This window comes from Myotis davidii, unplaced genomic scaffold (genome assembly GCF_000327345.1).
Source record: "Myotis davidii unplaced genomic scaffold, ASM32734v1 scaffold732, whole genome shotgun sequence".
Taxonomy (NCBI): domain Eukaryota; kingdom Metazoa; phylum Chordata; class Mammalia; order Chiroptera; family Vespertilionidae; genus Myotis; species Myotis davidii.
This window is the reverse complement of record NW_006284349.1, coordinates 1313772-1323704: the sequence shown is the minus strand read 5'-3', so window position 1 is coordinate 1323704 and position 9933 is coordinate 1313772. Positions and strand designations below refer to the sequence as shown.

The following is a 9933-nucleotide window of genomic DNA, read 5'->3' as shown; positions in this document are numbered from 1 at the left end:
GCAGTGTTTGACTACATTCTGCGCAGTGAGAAAAATAGGTCATTTTCAAGGTCCAACATTTCTTTCTTCTTTTCAGTTGGGTCAAGTTTCTAAGCTTTCTAAATCTCCGTTTTCTGGCTAATGAAAAGAAAATAAGATTCCACCGAGTCTCCTATCTACCTACTCCAGGACTTCTGTGAGGATCAAATGAGATGAGGCATGGGAAAATGCTTCACAGGCATTTGGTTAAAGTGCAAAATGTTTGCACCTGGCTATGAAGCAAGTCGTATTCCTGGGCTAAAGAAACTCCAAGGAGGCTAGAAGCTGGGCGTTGCTATGTGACGTCATTACCTGGCGCCCACAGAGACCATTTCTGGGCTGGGCTGGGCTGTGGGCCGCATTTTACGCCATGGGGTCTTGGCAGCGTTGGCTGCGATTTGGTGGGGTGTTGCTCCAGGGTGGTGGCGGGGCCTGTGTCCCATTTGGGGGAGGCTAAGTGTTGCTTTGTGGGCTCCAGGTCCATGATGCCGTTTATTTTTAAATGGCCAGTGTGCGTCATGGCAGCTCCTGTGTTGTCTGTCCTCTGGTGGTCAGTGTGTATCATAGCAACTGGCTGGGAGGGCACTTAGCCTTTTATATATAGAGATAATACAACCTAGCATGTACAATCTGTAGTTAAAATGTCACAACTTTGGGGGTTAAGATGCTATACTAACTTTAGCCAGCAGAGGGCAGAAGAGTCTATTCTAGACAAATTTCTTGCAGATACATAGATAAGAGAGCAGGGTAAGTAGCTTATTTTATCTATTTTAAAAGCCCCTAAATCCTCTAACCCTGCTTAAGCTTAAGCTTGGTTCTTAACACTAAGAGCTCACATAATCACAGGCATCTGGTGACACAAGAATCAACACAAATAGCCCAGTCACTCCTGCGTTCCTCTTACTGCAGCTTTAGAAGAAATACTTTAATATTGAGGCCTCTGAAAGGGCAGCCACACACCAGGTGCCGTTAGGGTCCCTGAAGGAGGTGCTGTGGCCCCGGACCCTGAAGAACACCAAGAGCCTTTATAAACAGACAAAAAGGAAGTCCCCACGCAGGGTGGAGGGGCCGGAGTTACCTTTGCGATCTCGTACCGTAGCCAGGAGGAGCAGAGCTGGGACCTCTCCCTGCCGGAAAACAAAGGCATCACCAGGTGGAAGATGTTGCGGATGAACTCCTCGCCCTCTCGGCTGTGGCCCCTGGTCCAGCGCCGGCAGCCCAACTGGTCCGTGCGACCAACACAGCTGACGCCAGAAAATGAAAGGTTGAGAAAAGTCAATGGCTGTTCGTCATAAAGCCCGTTATCGAAGATGCTGTTCTCATCCATGGCCAGGTAGAGGCAGGCGGCTGGAGGGCTGAAGCCAGCAGGCACACCCAGGAACTGCAGAAAGGCCACAATCAGCTGGAACTGAAGAGCTTGGCTGGAAAGTCGGATTAGAGATTGTCCAATATCATCAAACAGCACCTGCAATAAAGACAAAGGGACTGGCTCAGGAGCTCGGGTGGTTTGTTTATTTATTTACTGTAATAAACAGAAAAACCATCACAACTCTCCCTCTATTCTCTTCACATGATTGCATAATGATTCAACATCATATAATTTTAAACACGTAGGAGCTAGATTTTCTGCAAGATGCAAAAAAGCTAGAGGCCTCTCAAGACAACCCAGAGCGCTGCAGGAGAAGTTTGCAATGCTGGTAAGACTCCCGCACTCCTGAGATTCTCAGGAGGGAGGCCCATGAGCAGGCTGGAGCCAGAAATTTTCAAGATATCCTGTTGGATTCATAGAAAAATCTAGACTCATTCACTTCTGAAAGGACACATAATTGCTTTATAGTCACAAGTGTAAATTTTTTTAAGATAGAAGAATAACTTTATTGTTCTGTGTTTTTCTGGTACGAAATTGCTTCAGGAAATGAAAAATGTGCTAAAAAAAATGGATAAACAGTAGGAAGGTAAGGGAAGAAGGAAACTACAGGAGCAAGAACTGTGTTGAGAGCAGTTTTAAGAGCCTAATACCAACAGTGAGTGTTCGTGGCTGACTTCAGGTAAAACTTTAAAATGTAAGGCCACGGAGACTACCCTTTGTTCCAAGGTCCTGCACATCTGAGTGGTCTTTGTGGCCCTGAGCAAAGGACTACCTGGAGTCAACTAATCAAAACCATCCGTCAATCAGAAATCTCCAGGCCTGGAGTTGAGAAGCTAAGTGACAAACTGCAGGCAGCAGTGGTGTGCTCCAGAAATGAGCTTCCAGGAAACTGCCCAGATTTTGAGCCCTGAGAACTGACTCTGGAAGGGTAATGAACTCTGCAAAACCCCCAACCACCACAGAAAGACCCGTCCTCCCTGAACCTTCCAGCTACAGCCAGGAGAGGGAGCTCACGTGCACACTCGCCCCATGGCAGTCCCCTCACCGACCACTGAGGGATCAGCAGTGAAGAAAACAGGCAAACAGCTCCACCCTTGAGGCATGTAACAGGTAGGGAGGGTCACAGACAACAAACCATTCCAAAGCTGACAAGCATCCCTACTCTGAGTCCATACTGTACCATGTTACATAACATATACTTATTATATTTTATTCCAAGCTATAACATGTATCTTGTGAAACTGGGTCAATTCCAGGCATCAAAAGAGAATCTTTTCCTTTATTGTAAAGGAAAGCTCCCAGAGCTGCGGCCACGAGGCAGAGCAGCATGTACGAGTCCCGCGGCAACAGCGGTAACAGAGCCAACATGAGTTAAATGCCTGGCACACAGCAGGCTGACTGCCGGTTCCCTCTCCAATAAGACTAGCTGGACGCCAACTGTCCCCTAACTGGACGCCATCCAGTCCCCTTGTCTTCTGGAGTCAAACCTATCGGCCATGTTTCTGAAGATACAAGGAGGGCAGGGAAAGTGGACACAGTTAAAGAATCTAGGACAGGAATTCTGTGTTTTTAAACCCTGAGCCCTCCAGCTTCCATGTGAAAAAGTAACTGAACAACCTGGAAGACCACCGCTCCTATTCAGGGGCAGGAACTACCTGGTCAAGTGCGACTCAGCTCCCACATCACCAGCAGCCAATGACATTCTAACCTGGTTTTCAGTGAGAGGGAAGTTTCCAGACAAGAACAAGAGCCAGGCTAGCATCTCCTAAACTCTGAGAGCCCAACACCTTCTTTGGGCATCAAACCCAATGGGGATGGGGAGAAGGCAAAGACCCCATGGCTGGCGCCCTCCTGGGGTGGGGTACTTGCCTGTCTCTCTGGATCCTCACAGTCTTCCTCCGTTTGCTTCTTGGTCTTATCAGGCCGCCACGGCCGCCAGTGCCTCTGGTCTCGGGACCGCTCAGCGGCAAGCCAGATCTGCCACCTGGGCAGGGTCTTATCTCTGATGTCCTGGTCATCCTCTTCTGGTTCATCATCATCATCATCTACGCAAGAACAAAACTTCCAGCTCACTAACCAGCAAATAAAACCATCACCATCAACACCCAATCAACCTGCATGCCAGCCACTGTGGTGGCCCCTGGAATGCCAAGATGGGTAAGAGCTACCTGGGCCCAGCTCTGCAAGGCTCAGTGGCCTTTACCAATGGGCTCTCCTGTAATCACAATCAAGGTCCCCCCAGCAGCGGTAGGTCAGCTGCTGAAATCAAATAATTTTTAACACTATCACACCAATGAAAATGAGAAGGACACACATTCTAGAACAGCACTGACCAACACAACTCTCTGTGGTGATCAAACGTTCCATATCTGTGCTGTCTGACAGAGCAGCCACCACCACAGGGCACTTGAAATGTAGCTGGTAGAAGAAATGAGTTTTTAACTTTATTCCATCTTAATTAACTTTAATTAAAATAGCCACATGTGGCTAGTGGCTGCTACTGGACAACACCATTCTAGAGTACTAAGTGACACTTAATGACTACATTGGTTTAGATTTTCTTAAGCCATCAGAATTTTTAGCCAGTGACCTTACGATTATGACCTATGTTCACGTCTTTCAAAAAATGTCAATTCAAGACATCCTTCAGTGACAGCCTTTATCCTTCAGTGACAGCCTCCACTTCACTGTTTCCTGACTCTGAGCATGCAGAATGGAAGAGGAGAGTCTGAATCACCTGCAAAGTTCCACATTTAAACGGAAACAAACAGGGCATGTAAAATGGTACTGCCACTTGGAAAAGTTTGGCAGTTTCTTATGAAATTAAACATGCACTCACCATAAGGCCCAGCAATTGCACTTTTAGGTGCTGATGCCAGAAACATGGAAACCTATGTTCACACAAAACCCTATCCGCTAATGCCCACAGCAAAGCTTTATTCACAACAGCCCAAAACTGGAAACAACATACACAAACTGGTACAGCTATGTCATGAACACTACTGGGCAAGAAATATGAATGAACTACTGACACACACAACAATTTGGCTGAATCTCAGGGGAACTATGCTAAGTGGGGGGGAAAAAAAACAATCTTCAAAGTTACACAGAAAACTAGTGCTGGCAAAGTTACCCCAGACACCTGAAGGGCCCCGCCTAAGAGGTGACAGGCTTGCCACCTGGCCTGCAGCTCTGCACTGCCAGGCAGATCACAGCCAATCCCAAGAGTTCATTTCTCAGATGAACGCTGGAAGGTGACACCGGTGAAAGAGGCTGGCCGAGCCTGGTGAGCGCCCATCCACCGCGTTCTCCCTCACACGTCCAAGAAACCAGGTGAGTGAAGCAATTCCCGAATAGCTAAGAGCCGCACTGGCCAAAACGGTAGCGTTAATATGTGGCTATCAAGCCCCAGAAAGTGGCCGGTCTGAACTGAGATGTGCTATAAAGGAAAAATACACACCAGATTTCAGAGTTCATATGGGGAAACATGCAAAATACCTCATTTGTTTCTTAATGTTGATTAAATGTTGAAACATTAATGTTTTTACTACTAGGTTAGACAAAACCCGTTATCAGAATTAATTGCCCCTCTTTTCTTTTTGCTTGTTTTAGGTGGCTACTAGAGAATGTGAAGTTACACATGTGCTACTGGTCAGGGCTGTTTTAGAGGGTAACTCTGGAAAGTACTTTGGGTCATTGAGAATGACATTTATAGAAGTGCTAGTTAATAATTATTTTATAGTATTCCTTAAAAGGCATGTATTTTCAAATGATCTGGACACTGCCAAGAAAACAAAAAGACCGTCTTAAATGCACTGAAATGGGGGTGGGGATTAGCAACAAGATCAGGTCTTCAGGAGCCTGAAAAGGAAAAATGAAGCATTTCCCCTGAGAGAACTCAAAACCTGCAAGCGTGATGCAGAGAGGGGTCACCTGCTTCAAAGGCTCTAAGACAGCGGTTCTCAACCTGTGGGTCGCGACCCCTTTGGCAGTGGAACGACCCTTTCACAGGGGTCGCCTAAGACCATCCTGCATATCAGATATTTACATTACGATTCACAACAGTAGCAACATTACAGTGATGAAGTAGCAACGAAAATGATTTCATGGTTGGGTCACAACATGAGGAACTGTATTTAAAGGGCCAGAAGGTTGAGAAGCACTGCAAGAGGAAAACAGTCTATGCTCCCGGGACATCTACTTAATGTACTTTTGACATTGACATTTGTACAATGTTCCTAAGCTACTGCTAATGGCTTCTACATATAAACAACTAATCACGGTGATGTACAAACAAGTTCCAGAAGGAAAGCTCACACGCGTGCTGCGAGGGCCTTACCTGGGTTGATGACCACCCAGCCGCCCCGCTCCTGCTGGTGCATCCACGCTCTCCAGCCTCGGGCGCCCTTCTCCCCGGCCCGGGGCTCTCCGCTGTCCCAAAAGGGCTCAAAGAACTCCACCTGTTCAGGAAGACATGGAGGTCAGCCCAACTTGTACAAATCTACTGAGTCGCCAGGCAAATTAAGTGCAGGCTGGCCTAAGAGGGGCTATGCTTTGTGAAGCCTTGCCCATCATCAGTCTCTGAGGTAGATATAACACACACCCCAAACAGAAAATGTAATTATCTAGTGGGGGGGGGGGGGGCAATGGTAGCCCTCAGGGCTATGGGATTCACACCCTTGGTATGGGCTGGACCAACAATATGGCAAAAAGTGATGGGATGACACGTCCAAGATTGGGTTACAAAGACTGGCCTAGGTCGTTGAGAAGGGGAGGAGCAGAACAGCTTTCCAGTTCTGATCCTGGTCGGCCAGTCTCACAGGAAGCACTGGCACTGCCGGCCCCCTAACTGATAGCCGGAGTCACGCTGCTTTCGAAACCTGCTGAGGGGGAGGGGAGCCAAGGTTCCATCAGGACAGATGCTGAGGTCTTGAGGACATGGCCACATCTCAACTACCTGCTCCTAACACCTGGCACAGCGCCCAGCACCTAGTAGGGACTCAATAAACACTTCCTGGCACAGAGCTGAAAATGGCAGGCACCCAATGAATAAACAGGTCTGCAAGCCTGGCCCCTCCCTCACTCATCTGGACATTAGGTCCTCAGTGCATGGTAACCAGTTCAGTGGCAGCAATTCCACATGGAACAGAATGTGGACACAGCAAGGAACAGGAAAGCGATCATGCTATCAACCCACAGTAAGGACTTTATAAGAGAGCCAATAACTGGCCCCATGGGAGCTTTGTAAGGAACCTTTGAAGAGGATACCAGGCTTTGAACAGGCACACGGGGGCCAGGAGCCGCAGGATTATCCAGCCTGAGCCCAGAAGTGCCTCGCACGCCAGGAAGGGCGGGGGTCAGGAGAGTCATGAAGGCGGGGCGGCCAGCATGACACGGGCCCTGGATGCTGAGCAGACGTCAGCCACCTCAGGAAGGGAACTGGGAAGACTACACTCTTTTTACATTTATATTTTACTTTTTAATTGATTTCAGAGAGGAAGGGAGAGGGGGAGAAAGGTAGAAACATTAATGATGAGAGAGAATATTGATTGGCAGCCTCCTGCATGCCCCCTAATGAGGATTGAGCCCGCAACTGGGGGATGTGCCCTGACCAGGAATCAAACTGTGACCTCCTGGTTCATAGGTCGATGCTCACCACTGAGCCACTCCAGCCTCGCTACACTCCCTCTTTACAGGTTTTATTTACTCAAAGGTGTTTTTTTAAAGTGTGATAAATGGTTATAACCAATTTATTTATTCCACAGAAATACAGACTAGTAATACCAGACTCTGCCTGCTTATGGTGATGACTTACTCAGAGATCAGAAAGTCACTAAATAAAAAGTTTTATTTCAAGGTTGCCATGTAAATACTTTGCAGTTACCTGTGCTGTTAACCCCAAGAGCTTGGATCAGGCTCTCCTGACACATCAGAGAGGCCGCCGATGCCCACAGTCCTGGCCAGGGCCTGCCCCTGAGCCCCATGAGAAACAGCTCTCATCAGACTGCAAGTGTCAGCAAAGGGGTGGGCGTGAGCATGACCCTGACCCTTGAGCCCCAACCACACACCCATGCTCTGCAGAGCCGGCTAAGAATCACTGCTGTAGCACAGCATACTCGTAAGTAGCAAAATATGTCTTAAAATAACTGTTATCTGGCTTACTATACGAATAATTAGTTATCCCAATATCCACCAATATTCTTTAACCAACTTTGTCAGGAAAAAAATAGATAAAAATAATAATGATATTTCTCTTCCAAGGCCAATGCTATGCAGAGAATGGGAGCGTTTTGAGAGGCAACCACGCCCCCATGAGCTTCTCCACAGCCCGAGTGAGATGACCCGGAGGAGCTGCAGGAGCGGAGGAGGGAGAGTTTAACACTCCGTGCTCACGCAGTCGGTCAAGAACAACCCAGGGGCTCACCAACTGTCGCAACAAGAAGCTCCTGGGCCGAGTGATGGCTGACAGGCACTGCGACACGGTGCTGGAGAAGTGAAGGAGATGTGGCCCGAGGGCCCTGAGAGTGGCGAGGCAAGAAGAACTCCAAGCCAGTCCACAAGGAACGGCTCCTGGCAGGGACTCGGCCTTTGTGGTCCTGCGGAAACCACTCAGCGCTGGCAAGTAGGGGTTCCTCCCTGCTGTCAAATTCACTCCCCCGTCCTGCAAAGACCTGCCCTTGAACAGGAGAACAATAAAATCCTGTGTTTTTTCTAGTGGGAAAAAAATGATGGTAAAAATAGTCTTTATAGGCAATTCAAAAAAATTCTACAAGATGGAGACCTTGGCCTCTCGAGAAAGACCTCTGAAAGGTCACCATGAATTCAGATATCCTATCCCTCTCCACCATGCCCTTTGCAGAACAGGAAACCGGGTTAAATTCCATGGAAAAGGGAAAAGGCTTTCTTGTTGAATAGCTCTGTAATAGGGTTTTCTTACTGCTTCACATCACAAATATTGGCCATGCTCACCTGTCACCTGAATGACGAACCCTTCCCCAATTAGGATTGGTGCTGGCAAAGCACCAGTGTGGCATTCCCTTGGCAACCCCAGCGAAGATTTGAGCAGTGGGAAGGTTACGAGGGGAAGTTACGAAAGACTCACCTTAGAACGCACAAAAGTCGGCAAGACAATGGTTTCCCTGACTGAGGGCATAACTAGCATTTAAACAAGGGAAAAGGGACATAAGTGAGTCTTTACATTGGGGTTGGGGGGGACTCTTGTATATCTCTCCATGTTTCACTACCTTCATCATGGACGTTTCCTTGGATTGCTAGAATCTATCTGAGAAACAATCCTCAGCAGGTCTGATACAAAGGAAGATATGGTATTTTAAAAATACTACCACCACCGCCCTAGCTGGTTTTGCTGAGTGGGTAGAGCATCAACCTGCGGACTGAAGGGTCCTGGGTTCGATTCCAGTCAAGGGCATGTACCTCGGTTGCAGGCTCCCAGCCCTGGTCATGGGCATGCAGGAGGCAACCAATCGATGTGTCTCTCTCACATCAGTGTTTCTCTCTGTCTCTTCCTCCCCCACTCTCTCTAAAAATCAATGGAAAAATATCCTCAGGTAAGGATTAAAAAAAAATAAAATACCACCATCACCTCCCATGATCCATCCTTCCCCCCAAAAGAGAGAGGAGCATGGAAGGAAAGAGGGGGAGGGGAAAAGGGTGGACAGAAAGGAAAGCGGAGCACCTACCTGCCCTCTGGTGGGCAGATCTTTCACGCTGTCGGGTTTGAAGAAGGTGAAGTCGACCATGGCCTGGAACAAGGAGACGGCCTTCTCCGCGTGCCCGGCCTGGCGCAGGAAGTGGCACTGCTGGAGAAAGAGCGCTGGACGCGGCAGAGAACTCTGGTTAACGCCATCGAGGAAAAACAACCTGATTCCTGAGATACAGTAAAACACCGAGAACATCTTCTCCCTGCAATCAGTTACTGCTGAATTTTCAAAGCTGTGATACCCACATGTCCTGATTTAAAAGGACTCACAACAGCTCTGTAATCAAAGTATATTCATTTAATTTTTATATAAAACCACCAGAGAATACAAATATTAACAATAAAAACTACATATACATAAATGTAAGGCAAGAGGTTGGTCTGAATATTGTTATCAAAAACTCAAAGGATTGTTTCTCAGACAGATTCTAGCAATCCAAGGAAACTTCCATGATGAAGGTGGAGAACCATGGAGAGATAAAACGAGTCCCCCCACAATACAAAGACTCACTAATGTCCCTTTTTCCTTTACTTATGGCCCTTGTTTAAATGCTAGTTATGCCCACAGGAAAATGTCTAGAAAAGGATGGCATGGTACATTTCTTTTTTTACCAGAAAGCCAAGACCTATACTCAGTGGATCACTAGATGGCATTATTCACCAGCAATTTTCATCATCTGCTCAGCGTCAGCTGTAACCAAATCAAGGTTCCACGCTTGAACATTTCAGTTGCCTTAAGTGTGGTGCAACTCCACTTACTAAGTCATGTTGAGCTAGTTGAGCATATCACAAATGATAGCACACACGAGGCTCGTTATGCCAGTGT

At 47.5% G+C, this 9933-nt stretch overlaps 1 protein-coding gene across 2 annotated transcripts in view; it reads right to left on the bottom strand.

Annotated features, from left to right (window-relative positions):
- Nucleotides 1–9933, bottom strand: part of NRDE2 (NRDE-2, necessary for RNA interference, domain containing) — a 36342-nt gene that overhangs the window by 5286 nt on the left and 21123 nt on the right. For both annotated transcript variants that reach the window (XM_006754720.2, XM_015571431.1), the window contains exons 7-10: nt 9088–9221; nt 5727–5847; nt 3257–3432; nt 1097–1483 (exon numbers count right to left, since the gene is read on the bottom strand). In XM_006754720.2, coding sequence (XP_006754783.1) covers nt 1097–1483; nt 3257–3432; nt 5727–5847; nt 9088–9221 — 818 coding nt within the window. The remainder of the gene's footprint in view (nt 1–1096; nt 1484–3256; nt 3433–5726; nt 5848–9087; nt 9222–9933) is intronic.